At 48.8% G+C, this 13,078-nt stretch overlaps 1 protein-coding gene across 1 annotated transcript; it reads right to left on the bottom strand.

The window, feature by feature from the left end:
- Nucleotides 1-488: 488 nt before the first annotated feature.
- LOC142564548 (ATP synthase F(1) complex subunit alpha, mitochondrial-like) lies at nt 489-2,411 on the bottom strand. Its single transcript, XM_075675578.1, has one exon. It carries the CDS (start codon nt 2,308-2,310, stop codon nt 643-645), a length of 1,668 nt encoding a protein of 555 aa, XP_075531693.1. The 5' UTR covers nt 2,311-2,411; the 3' UTR covers nt 489-642.
- Nucleotides 2,412-13,078: the final 10,667 nt, after the last annotated feature.

Raw genomic sequence — 13,078 nt, 5'->3', positions numbered from 1 at the left:
GAACCAAACTGAACGTCTTCGGAAAACAGTCACAGGAACCTCGTGGTCCATTCGATTCGAATTACTAGAGAAAGCCAAACCAACTTTGCATGGCTATCAAAATGAATAAAAAGAAGCTTTCTACAAAGGCTTATATCGACATTTTTTCCATCAAGCATACTGCTAGTAAAAAGTGGCATCAGGTAAGTGGATCACAAATGTTTCCACGTACCTGACTTTATAAAACAAAAATGTTATAGCAAGTACAACGGTCGTACGTACATGAGCACTACGAGGCTAAAGAGCAAGTGATGCATAACTACTTCCAAAAGGCAGTCAGGCAACTGAAAGACTCTTTACTCTTTGCTCATGAAATTTTCATTGGCAGATTTGTCCAGGTGGGTGCTCAAACTCCGAACTGCTCCTGGCAACAAGATCCACATTTAAAAACTTAAAAAAAAAAAACTGAAAAAGAATAAGCTATTTTGAATGACACATTCTTAACACAATTGTTCGTGTTCATTTTCCAATTTATTTTTATCATGACATTACAGCAGATAATTTAAGCTCTTGCACGAAGACGATGCCTAGTCTATATCTACTCATTTTACATAGACTAGAAAAGTTGGCAGGGCAGTTGAGGCAGTGCAAGAAATTTACAAATTATGCTGTGAAGTTAGCCATGAATGAGGTGACAATGTTCTTCAATTTTGCATCTGTAGCTTCACTGATGTGGCCTTCTTGAGCAATGGTAGCCAGGATGTCCTTGTGGTGGCTTCGAATGTGCTGAAGGTACTCCTTCTCAAAGTCGTTGATCTTGGCAGGGTCGAGTTTGTCAAGATACCCACGGACACCAGTGTAGATGACTGCGACTTGGTCTTCAATTGCCATTGGTGTGTACTGACCTTGCTTCAGCAGTTCTGTGAGCCGCACACCCCTGTTTAACAGTTGTTGTGTGGCTGCATCAAGGTCGGAGCCAAATTGTGCGAAAGCAGCAACTTCACGGTATTGGGCAAGTTCCAGCTTCATGGACCCTGCGACTTGCTTCATGGCCTTAGTCTGGGCAGCTGAGCCGACACGACTTACAGACAACCCGACGTTGATAGCCGGCCGAATACCCTTGTAAAAAAGTTCAGTTTCAAGGAAAATCTGGCCATCGGTGATGGAAATGACGTTGGTGGGAATGTAGGCCGAGACATCACCGGCCTGCGTTTCGATCACTGGCAAAGCAGTCAGGGAGCCGCCGCCAAAGTTGTCGTTCATCTTGGCTGCTCGCTCAAGGAGACGGGAGTGAAGGTAGAAGACATCGCCAGGATACGCCTCGCGACCTGGGGGCCGTCGCAGCAGCAGAGACATTTGACGGTAGGCGACGGCCTGCTTGGACAAATCGTCGTAGATGATGAGGGCATGCATGCCGTTGTCGCGGAAGTATTCGCCCATGGCGCACCCAGCATAGGGAGCGAGGTATTGAAGCGGAGCAGCGTCCGAGGCGGTTGCACTGACGATGATGGTGTACTTCATGGCATCGGACTGGCTCAACCGTTTTAAAATCTGCGCGACTGTACTCCTCTTCTGTCCAATGGCGACGTAAATACAGAACAGCTTTTTCTTCTCGTCCGAGCCTTCATTGAAACGCTTCTGGTTGATAATTCCATCGATAGCAATAGCAGTTTTGCCAGTTTGCCTGTCTCCAATAATGAGCTCTCGCTGTCCACGACCGATAGGGACCAAGCTGTCTACGGCTTTGATTCCTGTAAGCATAGGCTCCTTTACTGAGATACGCGGGATAATGCCAGGCGCCTTCACGCCGACACGAGCACGGGATTTGCAAGTTATGGGTCCTTTGCCATCTATGGGATTGCCAAGGGCATCCACAACGCGACCAAGGAGTTCGGGACCGACCGGCACGTCGACAATAGCTCCGGTACGCTTCACAATGTCACCCTCCTTAATAAGCCTGTCGTTACCGAACACGACGATACCCACGTTGTCCGGCTCCAAGTTAAGGGCCATACCTTTCAATCCGCTCGAAAATTCCACCATCTCTTCGGCTTGTATGTTCTTGAGGCCATAGACGCGGGCGATGCCGTCTCCAATGCTGAGCACGCGGCCGGTTTCTTCGAGGTCAGTTGCAGAGGTCTGGCCCAGGATACGCTCCTCGAGGATGCTGGAAACCTCGGCCGCACCGGCGGATGCATAGGAGCATGGCGTGGTCGAAAGCTTTCGTAATGCGAGCGCACTTATCGCTTCGTGAGCGGGCTTAAGTTTCGGCGTTTGCTTCGGGAATTGCCTGGCCAAGGTGCAGGCCAATCTGCGAGAGACGAAAGCCATACTCGCTGCAAGCTCGAGCTACAATGCTTAACAGCCAAACGCCCAGCGAGATCACCTTCCCCTACACCGACGAGAGGACGTGACCTTCCCTGTCGGCGCGGTTGCCAGACGGAATCGAGCGCGCGCCTTCGTGCAGCGCGCACGCCGCCGCGCGTGCCGCGTCCGGTGTGCCGCTTAAACGGTGCGGAAGTGCTAATTAACACGGTGTGCGATCAACTGAAGCTCAGCAACTTTCCGAAATGGAAGAAAAATGCGGTAGATAACATGACGTTAAACTTTTCCATACATGCAAGGGAGTATAAGCGAAGGCACGAAGGTAACCGTTCGACAAACGCAACTCGCTTCTACATTTTGAGAACGCAAAAATGTTTGTATTAACTGTTCAATCGAATCTGGTGTCAGACAGGAGCGAAATCCTAATTCAGGCCCTCTAACTAAGAAAAAGAAGAAAATCAAGAACGATATCGAAAATTGCAAAATTAAATATAAATGTTAAACGTCGATTTCGCTGTTTTCTAATTCCGCAACAAAAACAGGCGGCAGTATTTGACAATCACGTTAAAGGGGCCCTGAACCACTTTTTATCGAAGTGGAGAAAGACATTTGAAGTGAACATAGGCTATTTCAGAACCACTTTGCCGCAAAAAGTACTTCAATGCATTCAGCAGACGCGGAGTTATTGGCAATGCACTGCGAAGGCTACAGCGGAGACGTCACCGTGGCGCGCAGTTCAAGTTTACGATTTGGTGCCTATGCCGCGCTAAACGTAAGCCAAACGCGGCTGTCCTCAGAAAGCCGTAGTGCGCTTAGGCACTGGACTCGTGGCGCCACCTCGCGGCGGCCGCGGTGTAGCCGAGCACAGCAACCAATAGCAGCCGCGTAGTGGAGTGTGCTTTATGACGAAATAAAGCACACAGAAAAGAGCGAGGATTATTGGGTTTTTGAAACGAGAGCGTTTGAGAGAAAGGTGACTTCGCGCTCCGCTTGCGAGCTCTACGGACCGCGTAGAACAGAACTTGACTGAGATGTTCACAACAGCATATGCTACCCGCGGACTATGTTATTTCTCCAAGACCGCGGGGTGGTTCAGGGCCCCTTTAAAGGGCCGCAAGCGGACGTTAATTAACGCGATACATTTTATCCGCAATCGTAAAATAAACAAACAAATAATTTTAATATAACAACATTGTAATACTATAATATTTATAATATGCCTGATCTAATCATGGTCTGCAGTATGTACATGAATTTAAAAAAATATAATAATAGTGACTAAGTAATATTACTTTATGATCTAAAGCCCATAGTTAACGCACACAGATTAAATTTGCCCGCGGACCACAACACAGCCAAAAGCTCGGGAGCACCGGCACACCGCAGGGATCTGTCATTTCGCTGATGCTGTCCAATCTGGTAATGATCGGAGTGCCCAAGAAGCTCGCGGACATCGAATACGTTAGGCGCACCATCTACGCGGACGATATCACGCTGTGGGTGACCGGCGGCAGCGACGCCCACATCGAGGGCGCGCTGCAAGCCGCCGTCAACGCGATAGAAGACCAGCTGGAAGGCACCGGACTGAGATGTTCGCCGAGCAAATCGGAGCTTCTGATACTCCTACCTGCCGACAACGGCAGAGGCAAGACCAGACAAGGGGAATACGAAAAAATCAGAATCGTAATTAAATCCGGCAACGTGATCCCCGAGGTCGGCAAAATCAGGATCCTAGGCATGGTCACCGAAAAGCACGGAAGAAACGGCGAAACCATCGCCCGTCTCACGGCAGAAACAGTCAACGCGATTTGACTCCTCAAACGAGTCACTTCCCGGAAGGCTGGCATGACAGAGGGGAGCCTAATTAGGCTCGTTCAATCCATCATCAGCCACGTTGCGTACGTTGCAGCCTACCACAGATGGCTGCAACACGAACGCAACAAAATCAACGTAATCATCAGAAGAGCGCACAAGACGGCGCTGGGCTTGTTCGAGTCCACGAGCACGACCCACTTCTTACAACTCGGGATACACAACACGCTCGAAGAAATAGCCGAAGCGCAACGGACCTCTCAACTGGAGCGGCTGTCCGCGACCAAAGCCGGAGGGAAGATACTGGACGACCTGGGAATAGGACAATCGAACGAGGCGGAGATGAAGCTCCCCGCCCCCGAAGAGGTCCGATGCCAGACCAGAATCGACCCCATACCCAAGAACATGAATGCCGAGTTCAACAAGGGAAGAATAGCGGCGAGTGCCAAGGCTCTTATCGACCTCCATGCCAATGACGAGCACGCGCGGTACGTGGACGCGGCCGGATACCAACGGAACGCCTTCGCAGCGGTCGTAATAGAGGTTAGAGGTATCAACCGGCGCCACGAGGACGGCAGCGAGCGTGAGAAGCGCCGGAGCGGAACAAGCGGAGGAGGTGGCCATCGCCCTAGCCATCCCTGGCCATCGCCGACGCGGACTGCCACACGGTGCTGAGTGACTCGAGACAGGCGGTGCGAAACTTCGCCAAAGGCCAAACCTGCAGTGAGGCCGAGCGCGCACTGCGAGCGGCCATGCTGCAAGACAGGAGAGTAAGAATCAAGTGGTTCCCGGTGCACGCGGGCGACACGTCGGAAGGCAATGAGAACCACAATGAGACGGCACACGCAGCGACGCGAGCGTTAACCAACCGCGCACCGGCGACAGACCGTCGGACGTGGTTCGGAGCCAAGGACCGCATGACGGACTACAACGACATCACGAAGGCCTACCGCCTGGCTCGATGGACTCTCCCATCCCCGCACCTGAGGCTGAGTCGAGCGGAGGCGGTACTATTGAGACAGCTCCAGACCGGATCGCTACCGAGCCCGGGACTGATGTATCGCCATATGTACCCCGAAACATACCCGACCGATAAGTGCAGGGTCTGCCGGAGGGAGACGGCAGACTACACGCACGTCTTGTGGGACTGCATAAAAAATCCAGAGGAAGTAAGATCAAGAACGATCCCGCCGCGGCTCGAGGCAGCCGCGAAGATCTATGACCAAGACCAACAGCTCTGGGCCGTTCAGCAGGTCCTCGGGGCGCTCGAAAGGCAGGGACCCAGCGAGCCGGCAACGGCGAGCGGAGACCCGCGCCGAGTAACGGCAACGTACGGCAACCTCGTAGATGACGTAGGCCCTCGTCGGGGCGCGCGAGCGCCCAACTGCAGGCACAAATAAAGTTTGTTCCAATCCAATCCAATGTCTGCGTGCCTCTCTTAGCTTGCCCATGAAAACGATTTAAATTGTCCACTCAGCGTGACATTCAAGCCCTGTTTCTCAGGTAATTACTGTATTGCGCAGTAAAATTCAGCTCCCACCAGTCATTTAAATTGAACTCCTGCATTTTCAATCCATCAACTTTCGTAGTATCTAGGTTCAGAAGAATATATATATTCTGATGAGAAATTTTCTGGAGTTTCACGTGTATTTCATCGGAGAAACCGGATCGGCCGCGAGAAAAGTGATTCCTGTCGATGAATCTTTTTGAAGGTATCTTCGCATCGCAAAAGTAATGGTGGGTAAGATGCTTCGTGGATCCAATCGCAACGGTAGTGTGGCGAAACACTTTTCTCCTGCAAACCTTTAATGCTATTTGTGCCTACAGACATAGGCGGAGAGTTTTAATTTGTCCGAGGGGGGGGGGCGACAACTTTTCCGAACCATATATATGTATGTGTATATATATATATATATATATATATATATATATATATATATATATATATATATATATATATATATATATATATATTTGAAGAAACTTCGTGTGACCTCGAATCGATCGCTAAAATGACGGAGTTATTTGAATATATACACGACCTCTTAATTGAAGACAGTTCAGTTTCACAGCCTGAGCCCTCTCGGTGGCGTGATCTTCCTTCGTGTAATCCGCCTCTTTCATGTTCCTGTGCTGCCCTCTGACGCAAGCCGCTGGAAACGTTTTGGAAGGGTGCCGGCGATTTCGCCGGTTGATTTGTGTACCTGCGCCCATGTTGAGTGTACGTCGGTTGTGCGTTTCGTGGATCGCGATTGATTATTAATGGTTTCTTCGGGACAGCATGTCATTCACCCATTGTCAGGGTTGGGGGCTCAATCCCATCGCTCGTAATCAGTTGTCAAGATTGGAGTCGGGCATGAATTAGAAGGTAGCTGGCCCATGCCGTCGTCCAACTTATCCACGCTGAGGATGTTGTTGAGGGGAATGACTGCTTCTCATCGAGAACGAGGAATATGGGTTTATTTACAGTATCTACATAAGGATGTTGCAGTTCATCAGTCTAGCATGACTGCGAGAGAAAGTGCACTGAGCAGCCGCACAACAGCGGTTTATAAACACTCGGTCCTCCCTCGGTCCTCGTTTGACCCGGAGACATGCCGCCTCTTCGCGAGGGATTACACACACACACACACACACACACACACACACACACACACACACACACACACACACACACACACACACACACACACACACACACACACACACACACACACACACACACACACACACACACACACACACACACACACACACACACACACACACACACACACACAGGTTCACGGTCCCCCCGAGGGCAGAGGGCCCTCGCAGAACTCGGAGCTGACCCCCTCAGCGCGGCCGCCGTGGTGTCCATTGTCTTGCTTCTTGAACGGCACGTGGGAAGGGGTCTCTGTAGACGTTCCCGCGGCAACTCCCCCGCTCATAGCAGATCAGATCCGCGTGGCGGGTTCAGGCACAAAGCCTGCTTCGTCAAACTCGGCTCCAGCGACGGAGAGTCGAGGACGCGCGTATTGTTCTCCACACACAGTCGACTTAGTGACGCCGTGGCTGGAGGTTTGCGGTGGCGTTCCAAGAAAAGTTTGCCGTCGCTGTCGCAACTGGCTGGCAAAACTTGCACGTTGCCACCTTGGCAGGCCATTCCTAACAGCTAAAACTTGAATGTCAGCGGGCCGTTCTTAACAGCGCCTCTATGGCCCGGAAAATCTCGACTGTCCAGCGCTGTCAACCGCTGGGCAGGAAGAGAACGGCTGGTGGCCAGGAGGTGATGCCTTGGCTCGCAGCGACCACTTGTGTAATGATGCCACCACCCCAAAACGTCCAACAAGGACAGGCAACTGCAAAACGAACCCCACAACACGGCTCTGTGCCGAGATGACGCACCTTGGATCTCAATTTAGACCCGCTTGGCTTCAAAGAAAATATAAGTGCAGAAACAAAAAATGCTGGATTTCGCTATGCCAGTTTTTGAAGCAATTTCGTGCTGAAAAATTCAGCAATCATGGAGGGAATCCTGCTAAATGAGAGGGGATCTTCTTGGCTTAACAAAATTAACGATAGTAACCCTAAAATTTAGGCGGGACCCTTAAACGCAGAATTCAAATTAGCCTGCTCAAACCATCCGCATTGCTATGCAACTTTCCCTTTTTATATCTAACGGAGAAGTTGTACTCTTGGAGAGTGAGGCTCCATCGGAGCAAGCGGCCATTTTTGTGTGACATTTGATTGAGCCACGTCAGAGGACAGTGGTCGGTCTCGAAGATGAACTTCGCTCCGTACAAGTAACACGACAACTTCTGGGCAGCCCAAACTAAACAAGCGCATTCCTTCTCTGGAGCACTGTAGGCTTCCTCTCTTACATTTAGTTTACGGCTGGCATAGAGGATAGGATGCTCCTCGTTATCGTCGCCGACCTGACTAAGTACCACGCCCATACCTCTGTCACTTGCGTCGCATTGAACTATGAATTCATTTGTGTAGTCTGGCGCGCGAAGCACAGGACGAGAAACCAATAGCGTTTTCAAACTTTGGAAAGCGTTCTCTTTGTCCTTATCCCAGTGTACGCTACTTGGTGCTCCCTTTCGGAGGGCGTCCGTTAATGGACTTGCCATGTGCGAGTAATTCGGAATGTATCGTTGATAGTACCCCACAAGTCCCAAAATGAACGAAGGTCTGTTTTTGTGCGCAGCTGAGAAAATTCTCCAATCGTAGCTATTTTCAGCTCTGCCGGCCGTCTCGTGCCTTGGCCGACAACATGGCCCAGATAAGTAACCTGCGAACAACCAAATCTACACTTTTCCGCTTTCATCGTTAAGCCGGCTTCCCTCAACCGTTAGAACACCTGTTTGAGGTGCGATACGTGTTGTTCCCAGCTGTCCGAAAAGATTGCTATATCATCAAGATATGGAAAGGCAAACTCCTGCAAGTCCTTTAGGACAATATCCATTAACCTAAGAGAAGCTAAACGGCACGTTCTTTAGCCCGAAGTGGAGTGCAAGAGGGCGAAAAGTGCCTACAGGTGAGATGAATGCGGCATAGCGGCTGGCAATTTCTGAAAGGGGAACTTGCCAGTACCCCCGCACGAGATCTATAGTTGAAATGTATTTAGCAGCGATAACTCTTTCAATTCGTTCCTCAATGTTGGGTACCGGGTACAGCTGATCCCTAGTGATGGCATTTAACTTCCTGTAGTCAACACACGGACGAGGGTCCTTGTTAGGGGGTTTCTGCCAGTATTAGCGGTGACGTGTAGTCTCAGCGGGCTCAATAACTCCCAACTCTAGCATGCGCTGTATCTCTGCCTCCATAATCTCTCTCTGTCTTGGCGACACCCTGTAAGGCTTTGATCTTACGGGTTCGGTCGATGTCAGCTCTATTTCATGCGTTATTAGTTCGGTTCTACCCGGCCGATCGCTGAATCTGTGGAAATATTCCCCTAACACCCATTTTAGCTCATTTAGCTGTTCGGGTCTAAGAGCGTGAGAGCTTACCGAATGTTTTCCTACTTCTTCTAAGCCGATTTCAGATTTGGAGGTCGCCCTATACTCCTTAAACTTGGTACTAGTGCCATCCTGCTCTTTGATGGTATAGTTAACGACTCCGCTCCGCTCTATATACGGCTTCATCAAATTGCAGTGATATATCCTCACCTCCTTCCTGCGACAGGGCATTTTCAGAGCATAGTTAGTATTTGAAAGTTTGTGCAACGCTTTAACGGGCCCGTCCCAGTGAGCTTCAAGCTTGTTCTTTCTTAAAGGTTTGAGGATCATTACCTGGTCTCCGGCGTTAAACGTACGAAGCCTCGCATTCTTGTCGTAATAGAATTTGGCGTTCTTTTGAGCTACTCCCATGTCCATTTCGACTAATTCTTGGGTTGTGCTTAGCCGTTCCAGCAGATTTAGCACGTATTAAACCACTGTAGACCCTCTCCTCTTTCCTCCCACATCTCTCTTAACATTCTTAGCGAAGAACGGAGTGTCCCCCCATACACTAGTTCTGCTGGCGAGAACCCTGTCGCTTCATGTGGAACCGTTCGCAAAGCAAACAGAGTTGCCGGCAGACAGTTCTCCCAGTCCTCCTTGTGCTCGTAACAGAGCGCACGCAAGCACTGAATGCCACCTCTCTACACTTTTTGACTGAGGATGATAGACGGAACTGTGTATTAACTTTACCCCACACTTTTGCAAGAATGTGGAAGTCAGTGCGCTGGTGAATACTGACCCTTGATCCGCCTGAACTTCGGCCGCAAACCCAACTCGTGCAAATACTGTCAAAAGCGCGTCTGCAACTTCGGTGGAGCTGAGCTCTTTCAGAGGGATTGCTTCTGGAAACTTTGCAGCCGGACACAGCATGGTAAACAAGTACCTGTAACCCGATATTGTTTTTGGTAGAGGCCCTACCGTGTCTATCACAAGTCGTCTGAAAGGTTCTGTTAGTAAGGGCACTACCTTTAGTGGAGCTTTCCATGTCTCTCCTGGTTTACCCGAGCGCTGGCAGGCGTCGCATGATCTTACAAAGTTTTCTACGTCTTTGAAACAGCCAGGCCAGCAGTATTCCATAAGCAATCTTTCCTTTGATTTGTTTATGCCTAGGTGGCCGGACCACCCATTTCCATGACAGAGACTCAAAAGCTCCTCCTTGTACTTAGTAGGTACGACTAACTGATCTAAAATCCTACCCTTTCGATCTCTGTAGTGCCGATACAACAATCCTCCTCTCTCATGTATCGTCACGTTACGCCTAGCAATGCCTTCTTTAGCTGTGTGATGTAATTTAGCTAAGCTCTCATCATTATTTTGCTCCGCTGCCAGCGACTCTCTATGCACACGTAAGAGCTGATCAATGTTCTTTGAGGCCGGTGATAATAACGACCCTGTCTCGCTTGCGATTGCGTCAGCTGGCTCTTCCTGCATGCTTGAACTTTGACACTCTAGTGATACGCTCTCATTGAGCCGGTCAGCTGGCAGGCTCTCCTCAACTGTTCTTTTTTTTTTGTCCCTCGGGCCTAGCTCGGATTCGGGTATTGAAGTTATCCCTTTTTCTGCTTCCGCTGGAGCAGCTTGTGCATTTTCAGCCGAAAGCGACGCGATTTTACGAGCTTGGCCTCGGGTCAATGCCTGTACTATGCCCTCTCACAGTTTAAGCCCTTTTTCACGCAGTAACCGATTTGAACGATTCGAAAAAAATGTAAGGGTACTGCAGTGACAAAAATTTGGAAACTGCAGCATTGACCGCGATAACTACTAATCCGGAGGTCATTCCGGGACCAACGTTTTCCATGATAACCAGGTACTATCGTTTCGGTTCTTGCGCAACTATGAAACTTCGCTCTTGATCAACACTATAATAAACACTAATTCTCCCCTTCCGTTAAGCCTCTTAATTCGTTTTACCTTCTCGTAGTGCAAGGCAAGCATCCAATTGCAATTTTAACCTGCCCAAATGTAATAATGTATATAGTGAACGCCTGCTCGAGTTCAGTGGTGTCAAAACATGGAATGAACTACCGGCAGAGGTTAAAGCAGCGAGAAATTTTAAAATGACCGCCACACTGCATTACAAGTGTAAGGAAACTCTGTCTGAAACTCTTGTTATGTGACTGAAGCCCTCGGCAGTTAAGCAACGTGCGGTTGACCTCTTGTGAAGACATAATCTTGATAGGGTTGTCTCTAATGTCAAGAAAGCAAAATCCCTCACCCTAGAACTATTTTTCTCGGCGAAGACCCATAAGCAAGAAATTCCTTTTCGTGCTATACTGTCAGAGAAAGGGACGTGGCAGGTCTGTGTCGCTAGTTACCTACAGAACTGCTTAGCCTCACTAGTTTTTTCAGACCCCTTTCGCTTGCGTAATTCTCAGGCACTAGTTCAGTATTTGAGAGGAAAATCCTGGTGATTGTACAGCTTTTAGTATGGATATCGAAGACCTGTATTACTCCTTGCCGTATGACGAGTTGCTAAATTCCGTAAATGAGTGCATTAAAGAACAAGTGCAAGAGTCGGCTTTTATTGACAGATGCGGTGTTTCCACGGGAACTTTTCAAGAAATTCTTTAAAGTCGACGCTGATTGGGTGGAGAGATGGCGTGTTTCTGCAGAAAACAGGCATTTGTATTGGCTAAAAAAAAGTTGCCCCTATTCTTAGCGATATTTAACTGAGTAAGGTTGACAGGTGCTTAGAGAAAGCGTTAGGTGATTGCATTATCAAGATATTTCGTTACGTTGATGATTACCCGATTTTCTGCAATAGGGAATAATTCGACTCCGCTGCTAACTCAGTAAGTGAGCAATTTAAACTTTATGGAGGAGGATTAAAGTTTAGCAAGGAATTTCCTTAGCGACGCGTACTTCAGTTTCTAGACATTTCCTTGGTCTTCGAACAAAATCACGTTTGTTGGCAGTACTCCCCAAGATCTTCGAAGCCGTTGTTAAATTTTCAATCCAAGCATTCCAAAATAGTAAAAAACAGAATTGCCATGTCCAGCTTTAAGTCTTCTCTCATCAGATCCTGCATGCACAAAATGAGCGCCAGTTCTAATGCACAGGTCCGGCGCCTATTGAACGCCTAAAGAAGTCGGTTGCGAGGGGGACGGCCGTGATTACAGAAAGCAGTAACAGCAAAAAAAAAAAGAGTAGTGGCTATTCCGTACATTCATTCAGTATCGCACAGGCTTAACAAAGTTGCAAGTAGATATGATGTTAATGTTGCTTTCACTGCTCCCAATAAACTAGGTAAGATATGCGCTGCCGCTCAGAGGAAAAAAGAGCAGGTAAAAGGCAAAAAAAAAAACAGATATTTGTCCTGTGAAGCACAATAAGAACAACAGTTTTACTGACTGTCGTATGGGTGTAGTTTATAAAGTTCCCTTTAGCTGTGGCCAGTTCTACGTAGGGCAAACGGGGCGGTGTATCAATCAGAGGCTAATGGAACAGAAAAGGTCGTTAACCGGTGGATCGCCTTCTAATCTTTCCCTTCATTGCCAAGATTGTAACTGCACGCCAGAGTTAGATGAATGCACGATATTGTACAGGCACAAGAATGAAGATACGCGTCCTATGGTAGATGCATGGCATATCTATAATGGTGGAAGTGCGTGCGTGAGTCAGCCTTCGATTACTTTACATAAGGAAGAGATTGAGTGCCTTAACAGCTATCTCTCGCGTAGACCGGCACATGTACCCGACTGACACGTGGTGATACAATTCCAGAGCTTGCGCAGATGAGTTTTGTGTCTTCTTTCTTCTTTTCGCCTCAGTGCTCCCTTCAGTTTATAGCCGGCGTTCGTGGTGTCCAATTCTCTTCTCTTGTGCCTCACCCTTTTGCATAATGAATCCTTACCAACTAGCTCAGCTTTCTGTCATTCCAAACTGATGACATCGAAATTAGTACCTGGGCGGCCACGTCCCGCACGCTAGCATGGGGATTTGAGGCCATAAATGCTATAACATTCCTGCGTAGGCTA

The sequence above is a fragment of the Dermacentor variabilis genome, chromosome 1, assembly GCF_050947875.1.
Source record: "Dermacentor variabilis isolate Ectoservices chromosome 1, ASM5094787v1, whole genome shotgun sequence".
In the NCBI taxonomy this organism is placed as follows: Eukaryota; Metazoa; Arthropoda; class Arachnida; order Ixodida; family Ixodidae; genus Dermacentor; species Dermacentor variabilis.
Note: the sequence above shows the minus strand (reverse complement) of the source record. Positions and strands in the feature narration are given on the sequence as shown.

What these genes read in the sequence shown, in the direction of transcription:
- LOC142564548 (XM_075675578.1), bottom strand. Translation starts at nt 2,310, where the DNA reads ATGGCTTTCGTCTCTCGCAGATTGGCCTGCACCTTGGCCAGGCAATTC.